Here is a 12892-nt window from a genome sequence, read left to right as displayed (position 1 = left end):
TGCCTGCAGTGCAGGAGACCTGGGTTCGATTCCTGGGTTGGGAAGATCCCCTGGAGAAGGAAATGGCAACCCACTCCAGTATCATTGCGAAGATCCCCTGGAGAAGGAAATGGCAACCCACTCCAGTATCATTGCCTGGAAAATCTCATGGACAGAGGAGCCTGGTGAGCTGCAGTCCATGGGGTCTCAAAGAGTTGGGCATGACTGAGTGACTAACATTTATGGTTCAAACAATTCAGTATTTCTCTTTGCAATTCATTTTGCATGACATACCCTGAGCTGACGCTTGCTTTTCTCCTGTCAGTAATAAACAATATAGGCATGACTTCATTACCCACTAGTTGTTGAGGCTTTGTTTGCTTTGTAAATTCGATTCTGTTTAACAGGTAGGAAACAACCCTGTTAAAATCTGGATCTACTTACTAGTTGTCAGATGGGAAATTTAAGGACTCTGAACTTCAGCCTTTGTGCAGAAAATGAAATACAACTATCTACCCTGAAGGGTAGGTAAAGTACGTGAAATATCTACCACAGCGTCTGGCACATACTGCAGACTCAAAAGAACATTTTTTATTTTCCCATCCGTCCACCAGCCCCCAGTACTGAGTCAGTTTGAGCTCTCCCATGCGCTACTTCCTGCTTTCCCTTCTTTTCTTACTTCAGCTTCCTCTCTCTGTTTCATTTCAGTCTCTAGGTACCAGACCTATCATCACAGAATTCCCATGAATTTTAAATATGGGCCTTCAGGTTTTCTGATGTAGAACTGTGTTTGATTTTCCTGAAAAAGATTCAAGTTGCTTGAGGTTTCCAAGGACCTCCTAGTCAAGAATTTACCTCAGTAAATCATGTTCGTAGTGATATTCTTGTTTTAATCTTGGTGGATTTTTTATAGAAACAATGGCTTCAGTCTTCTCCAAGGACAGCTAAAACACATTAAATATCTGCTGGGTCTGGCAAAAGTGAAATTTTACCTTATATGCACCTACTATTTTATAAAAAGACTAAGATTTATTTTCACCTTCAAACATTCATTACTATACAGTACTAATAATCATAACAAGCCCATGCATTATTCATATGAATTGTGATAGCTGTACACAGTACACAATTAGCCAATTAATTACTTAAAGAACACTTGTGGTTCCCTTGTTGAATATAACCATGCAAAATGTTTTCTGACCAAATATACTTTCATGGAAATATTGAATAAAACTGGGAAGTTTGATAATTTTCATATCCATAAAATTTAAATACATTTATCTTCCTTACCGATAATAAGAATTAGAAAACTAGGAAATTTTTAATTTCAAAAATATTATAATAGAAAAGGAAAGCATGAGTTTCACAGTATCTATAGGTCATATTTTTGCCTTTGCATACTGCTCACTGACAACGCTAATGCCTTTGACTGTGTGGATCATCATAAACTGTGGAAAATTCTTCAAGAGATGAAAATACCAGATCACTTTACCTGCCTTCTGAGAAATCTGTATGCAGGTCATGGAGCAACAGTTAGAATCGGACATGGAACAACAGACTGATTCCAAATTGGGACAGGAGTACAACAAGGCCATATACTGTCACCTTGCTTATCTAACTTATATGCAGAGCACATCATGTGAAATGCCAGGCTGGATGAAGCACAAGCTGGAATCAAGACTGCTGGGAGAAATATCAATAACCTCAGATATGCAGATGACACCACCCTTAAGGCAGAAAGCAAAGAGGAACTAAAGAGCCTCTTGATGAAAGTCAAAGAGAGTGAAAACGCTTAGCTTAAAACTCAACATTCAAAAAACTAAGATCATGGCATCCGGTCCCATTACTTCATGGCAAATAGATGGGGAAACAGTGACAGACTTTATTTTCCTGGGCTCCAAAATCACTGCAGATGGTGACTGCAGCCCTGAAATTAAAAGACACTTGCTCCTTGGAAGAAAAGCCATGACAAACCCAGACAGCATATTAAAAAGCAGGGACATGCCGACAAAGTCCGCCTAGTCAAAATTATGGTTTTTCCCATAGTCCTATATGGATGTGAGAGTTGGACCATAAAGTTGAGCACCGAAGAACTGGTGCTTTTGATTTGTGGTGTTGGAGAAGACTCTTGAGAGTCTGTTGGACTGCAAGGAAATCAAACCAGTCAATCCTAAAGGAAATCGGTCCTGAATATTCATTGGAAGGACTGATGCTGAAGCTGAAGCTCCAATACTTTGGCCACCTGATACGAAGAACTGACTCACTGGAAAAGACCCTGATGCTGGGAAAGATTGAAGGCAGGAGGAGAAAGGGACAACAGAGGATGAGATGGTTGGACTGCATCACTGACGCAATGGACATGAGTTAGAGCAAGCTCCAGGAGCTGGTGATGGACTGGAAGCCTGGTGTGCTACAGTCCATGGGCTCACAAAGAGTCGGACACAACAGAGCGACTGAACTGAACTGATAGATCATATTTACCTGGGAAATATTAAATAGAAAAATATGACTAGCTCATTTTTTCCCAAGTCTCAGTTATTTCGAGAATAAACACTATGGTAAAAGCGTAGCTTATTTCCTTGAAAACTAGGTTGGAGACTTATTTATCAAAGCTTAAAGGAGCAAGTCACAAAAATATTCCAATGAGAGGTTCAGGAGATATTCCCAGTAAGTTTAACCCTTTAGCCAAGACCAATGGATATATGCAGTATGGTTTTCTAAACTGATTTGGCAGTTCGCACGTTAGGGAAGCCCATTCAGATACCTTAAATTCTTTCTGAAGTAAAATGCACTAGGAAAAAAAAGTCATGGACTCAGAATAAAAACAAAAAGCAAGACTGTCAAGGAAATCTTTTAAACCACTTAAAACCCCATTTAAAAAAAAGCTAATAGATAACATTTTCTTTCAAAATTTTATGTCCAGTTATACATAACTGCCTTGCTAGGAAAAGAAACTGGTCACTAGCAAATACCAGTTAAACAATGGCCGGATAAATAGCTGCAAATTTCTATTGTATCGACTTAATTTAAATATACTGTTTCCCTTTGATCACAAAGTTAAACTTCTTGTTTCTTGAATGGAGTAACAGAAGTGTGTGTGGGGGGGGCGGGGGGGGCCTCTGTGAAAAGACATTTCTTTCACTATTATACAGTTCCACAGGATTTTGCTTATGAGTTAAGAATATAAAGCACTAGGCCATAAATTTCACTTTTCTTGAGTAACTCAAAATTTACAACTTGTTTCCTATCAATAAATCGTAAGTGACATTTCCTTTCAGCTTTACAGAAGTGTTTAAGGCCATAACAGAACTTTAACGTCTACTGAAAAGTGCTATCAAATATTGCCAAAATACAAACACACACATTTAGTAAGACTGCAAGAAATTTAAAAATGAACACAACTCTAACAATGAAGAGAAACAGATTATTCATACAGATTTTGCCAAACCAATTTAGAAAATAACATACCTTAGAACATCGTAACTATTTTGAGTAGCAGTCTTTAAAATTCTCCCTAGATATACCAACGTGAGCACCTGCGTCCTCAGTAATGTCCGACTCTTCATGACCCCATGGACTGTAGCCCATCACGCCCCTCTGTCCATGGGATTTTCCAGGCAAAAATACTGGAGTGGGTCACCATTTGCTTCTCCAGGGGATCTTCCTAACCCAGGGATGGAACCCGGGTCTCCTATGTCTCCTGCGTTGCAAGTGAATTCTTTACTGCTTGGGCCAAGGCTCAGATATACCAACAGTAACCCTAAAAACTCAGGAATCAATATAGTTGTAAAAGGCGAGAACAAAATTTTATACAGGATGAGTGCATCTTGCTAATTAAAAGGATGAAAAAGTCTAACTACTGTTTCAGGGGAGGCCTATCGGGACTTACCCTATTCAACAGTGCAGTCTCTGCCTCCGTGTACTTGGTTCGTCCTTACCCTGTTCACATTCCCCACCCCTCTCCCCACACAGCATTTATTAACTTATAAGTGGTGTGGTGACCATTCATTATCTGTTGCTATTATCCCTTACTAGAATGTAAGATCTATGAGGACAGGGATCTATTGTTCACTCATTTGTATCCCACGTATCTAGATCAGCACCTGATACATATCAAGTGCTCAAGAAAACTGAGTGACTTACAATTTAGTTTCTTTATTGCATCATGCTGTTTTGTCGCTGTTTTGCCTTTTTTTTTTTTCCAGTTTGCTTTATTCTTAACTCCCTCTTCTTTGCTCAGCAAAGCCTTCCCGGTTTTGTTGTTCAGTCGCTACGTCGTATCTGACTCTTCGCAACCCCATGGACTCTCATGTCCTTCCTTCACTATCTCCCAGTTTGCTCACATTCACGTCCATGAAGTCGGTGATGCTATCTAACCATCTCATCCTCTGCTGCCCACTTCTCCTTTTGACTTCAATCTTTCCCAGCATCAGGGTCTTGTCCTTCCAAAGCATACACTAGAATACAATTAATGATGCAATGTAACAAACTGTCCCCAAATCTCAGTGGAAGCTAATCTTTACTTCTTGCTCATGCTAATACCTAACACATTCAATACAGGGGGAGGATTTGAGGAAGTTTTGCTGCATATAGTCACTCACGAGCCAGGCTGACAGAGTTGCACCATCTGGAACACATCATGTCCTTGGTCACTGTAGTAGAGAAGCCTAAGGATTGTACAAGGGATTTTATTTTCACTGCTTTTCCTTGGAAGTGTCATACCACTTATCACTGCTAACTCACGGGAATAAATTAGTCAGAAGGGCCCCTTCTAACTTAACGGGGGTGGAAATTTAGAGGAGCATATGGAACGTGTGGTAATCATCATGGTGTCACGTATCAATATTATAACTATTTTAATAAAGTTCATTTTCTCTATTAGGATGGAAACTCCTGAAGGGCCAGAGGATGTTGGTTGGATCTCTAATATAATCCAAACATCTACAGACTTGACAAACATTTGTTGAATAAAAAGTTTAAAACCAAGTATTAAAAATAATTAACCTTTTTAATTTTTTAAAGAAAACAAATACTGTCCATAAGAAAGCATTTCTGTTTTTATGTCCATCAGTAGCCAAATGGAATTTTGATATAAACATTTCCATCATACCAACTTTGGATAAATGCACAACTTAGAAAATAATTCAATAATGCACGTATCAAGATTCTACCAACAAATTCATTAATATCCAAGATTCATTACTGAATGTCAAAGTCAACCAAGGTTAAGATTATTTTCATTATGATGAACTGTAAAATTCCAGTGCCAACTGGTTGCCTGAATCAAACTGTTTAATCCCTAAAACTGGAATCTAGCACTCTCAAACACGTAGTTCACCCAGCCACCCAGACCTCACTACACACACACCCTCTCACACTCTCTTTTAAAAACTGCCCATTAGGGCATTATAATGGAAAAAGAAAATAGAAACTGAAAGAGCATTTGTAAACATGGGATATCACTTAGACAACAGAGTAGGCAGAAAAATCCTAAAAGTGTACATGAAAGCCGATAAATGATAAGCTACAGAAAGCCACATTTAACCATTTTAAGAATTTCACAACAGTGAGCAGATTTGACAAACTGAAACACCAGAGCCAGGACTATGAGCTTTGCTCCACTCCAGAACAAACAAAATCTCTAACCATTTTAAGAACAGATGAGAATCCACATGCAACAAAGGAGATATAAATATTATTTTTAATTGAAAAAATGAAAAATATAAATCCTTGTTAAACATTTCATTTAAAAATATGCAGCTTTATTTTAAAATGTGGTAATGCTCAAAAATGGCAGTTGACTTCACTCATATATGTAAAAATGTTGGTAAAATATCAATACATTGGTTTGTAAGTTATGTACTGCCCTCCAGCTAAATTTTTTTTCACCAAACTTAACTGTCAAGAAAAGTCTTATGTCCTAAGCCCACCATTATTAAACATGGTTAAGTTCCAGAGCTAAAGGCAAACCATTCAAGAAATAGGTTTTGATGTGACAGAGGCCTCATGAGCACAGATATAGAGGCAGCTAAGCGATAAACCAGCAGTAACTTTCTTTTTTGCAGGTGTTTAATTCACTCTAAATTGAGCAACTGTTTGGGAATTATAGAGTGAAAAGCTCATCCTTCTTTTCCAACTTATAAGGGAAATAGAAAGGTGATGATGAAATTAACTACTAATAGTGTTTCATACATTCTGTTTAGCACATAATTCCAAAATGCAAATGTTTGAAATAGTTTTTGGAGAAATATCTACAATCTTAAGCCTGTCTATGCTAAATAAATGTAACTGTCTTATCTACCTAGACATGTATTATTCTGATGCCAACAATATTTAAACGTCTATGACTGACCCACTGAATTGGAAAGGGCTCTCCAGTACACACACAATCTGCATCTGCAGCACTAGAAAGAATCCAATCAATGTCCATTTTCTGATGTAATTTAACATTCTACAAATCCATGAAGAGAAATACTAAGCTTAAAGGCTTTGAGAGTATGCACAGTACAAATTTCACCATTTAAAGAAAATATATACATGAATATACAAGAAAAAAAACAGGATTGTATAGTCACTGAAGTATTAATAATGGCTATTTCCAGGTGGTGGGATTATGAGTGAAGATTTTTTATGGGAAACTGTTCTCAACATAGCTAACTTAAAAACCAAAGGGTATTACCAACCAATGAAATTACTGTCCTTTATGACTTCACATTACAAACTTTTAAAGCTACCAACATATGTATTTGTCAGAGTGGCTACATATATTCTGATACACTTGGAAGATCTCTTAAAAGATGGAAAAATAGCAAGATCATAAAAGAATATATTTACTCTAAAATTAAAAACCACTGATAAACATTAGGTTTCCTACAGATATATAATTCCTTAGGAAAATCAGTCTCTTTCATCTCATCTTTAGAAGTTTTTAAATGTTTTTCTCTATTATCTTTTTTGCTAGTTTTTTATGTATTTATACCAGTTTGGACTGAATATTTACACTATTTCCATTCACAAACATTCCTCTCTGAACTAGTAACAGCACTGCTTATCAAAACTTACACTCAAGCCATTTAAGACTAAGTTTTAGATCTGTGGCTAATTATCTGACATGAATAAAAGAATAAGAAAAGTTTCATATTAGCAGCAAATTAACTAGATTTAAGGGTCTTGATTTGTTGTGAGCCTTTGGAAGCCTGCATATTAAATACCGGTGATTTTTAAATTCTCAATGGAAATGGTGATGGCATTCACTTAACCAAGCTAGCTCAAATTAAGGGTAGTGAGAACATGCAATTAAAAAAAAAAACTACAGTAAATTCCTATTTTTCAGACATCTCCAAGATCATCTTATAAATCAGAATGATCTTAGACTCCAGTATGGTTTTCATCCATACTTAAATATCTAAAAAGAAAAAAAAATGTGTGTACTCACACACACACACTTTTCATACTTTATATATTATTCACTTTTTTAAAGTTAGAGAAAATGTAAACTTGAAATAACATTAAATTGTTACATAAATGATCTGCTTTAACATTTCTATAAGCTACACTTTCACTTATTACCTTACTATGCTTTGTGAAAGGATATGCCTTACTTAGTCTTTGCACTCTTAAAAATATGAGAAATAACAAGATTAAGTTCAGGAACATAAAGTCTTTAGACTATTGTGGAATATCAATTTTTAAAGAGCATAAGTCACAATGATCAGATGAAGCTTCCCATGTTGATGGCGTATTACAGAATCAAAGAAAGGAAAAGCCACAAAATTGAAATCTGAGATATCAAATCCATTCTGGGCAATTATCTTCAGATACCCCACTTAGTAGAATATATATATATATAGATATATGCATGATTTTTCAAAAATCGTGAACATTTTGGGATTGGCATATTATTTAATATGTGCAATTTAAATTGTGCTTAAAACAATTTACTAAGTATTAGACTAAGATCCTAAAAAAGCTAGATGCCTCTCAAACATGAGTAGATTGGTACTCTACTCCCAAACTGATAAGGGCCCATGTTTTTATGTAACTGTAGACTTTGAAGGACAGCAGGGGGTTCAAAAAAAACCTTACAAAAAACTTATTAATCACATTTGGCTGCCCATCATTAAAATGTCAGTGAACCTAAGCAATTTAAATTCTAAATATTCTCATTTAATAAAACACCCACACAATGACAAGAATGAGACTTTAATCAGTTTTAAGTGGAGTTTATAACACTAAGAGATAAAGGGTTGTTAACAAACACAATAACAAATGGACATCTGATTGGCAGGAGGCATTATCCTGTACACATCGTATTTTTTGTGCATCCTCAGTGCATAGCATTTACACACAGAGCCACTGCTGCACAGCACAAGAGTATCTGAAGAGGCTGAATCAGAGTAAGGCTGTTGAACAGACTGAAGTTTTTTAGTATATATATTCTATATGAAAACAGATTGAACTTTTGAACTGGCAGGGTAGAAGGCAACTCTGCCAAACACTGCAGTTAAAGCCCCCACTTTAGTGCACAGTTCCACCCCTTCCATCTGCATGCATGACACATTAACAGTATTTAAAGGTAAACGAGGCACTTTGTGGCAACCACAGCCATCGTTATGAACATATTGCACAAATTTTCTAGAACTAAACAGTAACTTGTACCCTACTTTTATTTTTTAAAGCTGAAACATTTGATGCTGCCGGTAAACTCCACTCAAGTTTATAACCTGTGCCACAGTGAAGAATGGTGATGCTATTTACTCAACTACCCTTTAATAATTATGGCAGAAAGATGTTCAAGAGGAGCTACAGAGGACTTGGGATGGTACAGAGCCCAATTGTAAGCTTTCTTAAAAGTGATGCCTTCAAGTAACTTCAGACAAGTAAGCGGCTGCACATCCAAAAAGTCTAAGAAAACATTCCAGAAACTCAAGAGATTTACCTACAGAATGCATTTCAGGCTAATCATGAATACTGTCATAAATAAAGTTTTAATTAGGACTCGGAAACCTTTCAGTCATAGCAATTCTTGTCAAATTCTATGGGCATGGTAACTGAAATAAAGGAGAGTAGTATGTATAATATATATTTATATATATATATAATATATATAATGCCATTTTTCCATTTCCAATGACTACACCATAAAATGTAAGCAAGGCTTCTCAAAAACATTGAAACATTCAAAATCAAAACCCTCATTCAGACCTTCACATTCCAAAGGAAAAATAATAACAGTGCAAAAGCCCATTATAACGTCATTATTTATGACCTGGCCCTCCATGTTACATATTGGAACAATACAAGTTATGCTTTAATATACTGTGCCCAAAACTGTAACAAATAACAGTATTAATAACTATCTTCAAAACACAAATATTTGATTTTCATTTTAGTCAACAGTTTTCAGCTTTTATGAAAGACAAGGTGAGATAAATTTCAATGATGAGAGCTGAGGAATAGGTGTCTCTAACTTTACCAATTTAACTTATGAGCAGTCAATCAATTCTCATATATCAATGTTTAAATATAAATGTGTAAATACTAACCACTTTGTTAAAAAATTTTAAAACCTTATTTTTTGAATGAAACTGACGAGGTATGGAAAACATGTCAAGATTATTTACCAAAGAATATTTTAGATGAAGTTCTGCCTAATCTATTTACCATCAAACTCTATAAATGCTGCTCTAGTAGGTCCTATGCAATCTGTATTTGTAAATTAACTAGGTCAGACCACAGCTAGTGAACAATTTCAGCACCAATAAGTTATTGAAAATGAGATTTTACACCATTAAGAAATAAATTGGCTGGATAGTCAAACATTTCAAGGTCAAGGTGTAATTTGAAAGATATCAAATTTCTGGGGAAAAAAATTATTTTTAATCATATCTTCACATTAACTTTACAATAGTAGTTGTACTCTGCTTAAAATCATATGCAGTCTGGGCATATCAAATATATGATATTTAAGAAGTGAAATTGAAGCCCTAATCCTAACTCTAGCACTATGAAGAAATGATTCAACACTGCACATTTAAAAAAATCTATTCTTTCAATAGCAAATTGATAAAAGCATTATGTGGGACAATTTCTACTGAAAAAGTAAATGACTTATTATTTGCACAGTGTTGAAAATTTACTGCAACTCTAATTTCCTTTTTAACACAAATAACGTCCTTTTAAATATAAACATTATATGTATTCAATATTCAAGTAAAATTCCCTAACAGTTAATGACATTTAAAAAATGTGCAAAACTGCAAAACTCATTGTAATAGAATGTGTAAGGTCAAAAGGGTGGAACGGCTGACATCTATTGGATTGAATAAGTGCATCATAAATTTTTAAAGAAAAAAGAAAACCGCTTACTGTAGAATCTCAAATTGAAATTTCCTGTGCAGCATTACAAAATATTGTATATTTAATGAGAAAAAAGAAGCTTGTAGGCAGCACATGAAGCATCCACAGCAGGTACATGATTGAAAACTAATAACATAAGTGTAAGTTGTTGACTGATGTAGGTACTAATAGCATCTGACTTTTAGCACTGGCCTTGATTACACAGGAGATGGAGCAGTCATTACAACTGAGAAAACATATTTAATAAATCATTGTCGATTTTTATAATGTTTCAAGCCCATTCTTTGTTGATAGCCTCCACATTTGTATGGTTAAGTCATTGTTGCTGTGTTTCTTATCTATGACCACATTACTTTTATATCCCTTCATTTGTGGATTCTTAAGATGTTGTGGAAGGTTCATTCCTGTACCCCAATACAGATTCACTCCCTCTAGCTGCCTTTTCTAGCACCAATATGCTTAAAAAAAATAAAATGCACAAATAACAAGCAGTGACAGCGGCCAATTCTTCAAACGTCCAGATTAATAACTGTAGCATGCTAAAGAAAGGTGCGTGTAAATAGCTGGAGATGGTATATGGTCCAGAATCCAGCACACAACAAATGCCTTTCTGAGCATTCCCTCCGTTCCCCTAACCCGAATACATGCATTAGAATGTAGCAAAACCTTTTAGAAACTCCTCTTAGCCAACTGCAAACTTATCTGTTGCCACAAGTGCAAAGGGGTAGGATGTGAACCTGTGTATCACAAAGCTCTTTAGCCACTTCAGTTGGTGACAGAACACAAAATGAGAAATTCCTACGTATACACATCAGTCTGTCTCCACTTTTTATAAAACTGGAATAAAATGGGAAAGTGCCATCTTTATTCATCCTAATTGAATTTTAAATGTCCTTTTGACACAAAAAGGTATATACATGACACTACACAATCTTTTTTCAACTGGACAACAAGTGTCAAAACCCTGTGGATGTATAGGGTAAAACAAGATTGGTCAGGAAAAGAGAATTGTTCCTATAACTGGTAATCTGACACAATGTCCTATTGCCATTTAAAAAAAAAAAAAAAAGGTCCATTTTCAGTTTATTCAAGTTTGTTTTCATGGTGTTTTATCCCTCTTGATAAAAAAAAAAAAATCAGACTTTTGTAATTTGTGTATGCTGATCTTCATCAAAAGGTTCATTCTCTGGGTCAGAGTCAGTGGTGTCAGAATATCTGTAATGATCAGGTTCATTGTCACTGACATCTGGCGTTACAGACGTTGAACTGCTAGCCTCTGGATTTGATGACTCCTCTACTGTTTTTGTGAAGTACAGCTTCACCTAGAGAAAGAAGAGAAAGTGTAAATGGAAAATCCATAAATCTGACCACTCTCAAACATACATATCTTTATCGGATTCAGTTTTAAGTACTATGACATACATAACCCTTAAAGAGCCTTTTCAATGACCTTCTCAAGATTTCCTACATTTTCTTTCTTGGCATACACTGAAAAGAAACTGAGATGTTAATATACTACGTGTTTTTTTAAATAAGCATAAACTACAGGCATTAACGAAATAATTCTACAAAAGAAATGTATTGATTTCAATAGTCCACATAATATTTTTTCGATCACAAAATTCAACTCACATAGAGTTGAGTTTCAAAAGAATATTTCACTTACAGCCTGTCTGAAATTCAATGTATTTTCTAATACAGATAATATTAACAATGATGTTTAGGATTCCATTCACCCTAAAAACTTCACTGAAAGGGAGTAATAAAAAAGTTAATATCATACAGTGCTCTAAATAGTGAACCAACAACCTTTACAAGCAGAGGTGAAATAACTGTCAAAACAACTCTACAGGATAGGTCTTTCTGTTTTAAAAGAGAGAAAGCTATAGTTCAGCAAGGCTAGGACACTTGCTAAAGGCCACATATCTAGTAGGCAGTGGACGTGGGATTTAAATTAGATCTGACATCCAATTCTTTGATCAGTCTATTATAGTGTCCTAGCTTTCATTCTTGCCCTCCTCTTGCCTTTATTTTAAAGGAGAGGACAGAGTAAACTTTTAAAGACAAAAATCAGATTACCTCTCTCCTGTGGAGAAGACACTCAATGTATTCACACTTGGACTGATGTGTGTTAGTCAAAATGATTTCTTATCTATTGCCCTTCAAATACACTAAGCTCACTCTTGTCCCAGGGTTCCTACACCTGCTCTTTCCTCTTTTCCCAGGCATTTTATAGCTCCCTCATTTCACTTAGGCCTCTAATTAAAGTCAACTTCTTGGAGAGGCCTTCTCTAACCATCTCACTAAAAAATACACCAAGGCCACTCTCTCTCCTATCTCTGCTTTATTTTTCCAAAGCACTTACCATTATATGATATTATATGTGTTTACTGATAACTGCAATAGCTTTTGTTTGTAATAATAAATATAAAACCTCTTGTAACATTAAAACAAAAAAATAAAATTAGAGGAAGTTACACTTTAAAAGCTAGTAACTGAGGAAAATGTAGACGGAGAAAAGAAAGTAAACAAACTTACAAATTCTAAAAGACAC

At 35.5% G+C, this 12892-nt stretch overlaps 1 protein-coding gene across 1 annotated transcript in view; it reads right to left on the bottom strand.

The window, feature by feature from the left end:
- Positions 1–7991: 7991 nt before the first annotated feature.
- The window catches only part of PTEN (phosphatase and tensin homolog), a 98964-nt gene continuing 94063 nt past the window's right edge, over positions 7992–12892 (bottom strand). The window contains exon 9 of the mRNA XM_068961215.1: positions 7992–11660. Within this exon, the coding sequence (XP_068817316.1) occupies positions 11475–11660 (186 nt within the window). The 3' untranslated portion in view covers positions 7992–11474. The remainder of the gene's footprint in view (positions 11661–12892) is intronic.

The sequence above is a fragment of the Capricornis sumatraensis genome, chromosome 23 (assembly GCF_032405125.1).
Source record: "Capricornis sumatraensis isolate serow.1 chromosome 23, serow.2, whole genome shotgun sequence".
Lineage (NCBI taxonomy): Eukaryota > Metazoa > Chordata > Mammalia > Artiodactyla > Bovidae > Capricornis > Capricornis sumatraensis.
The sequence above is the reverse complement of the archived record's forward strand: the minus strand, read 5'-3'. Positions and strand labels throughout refer to the sequence as shown.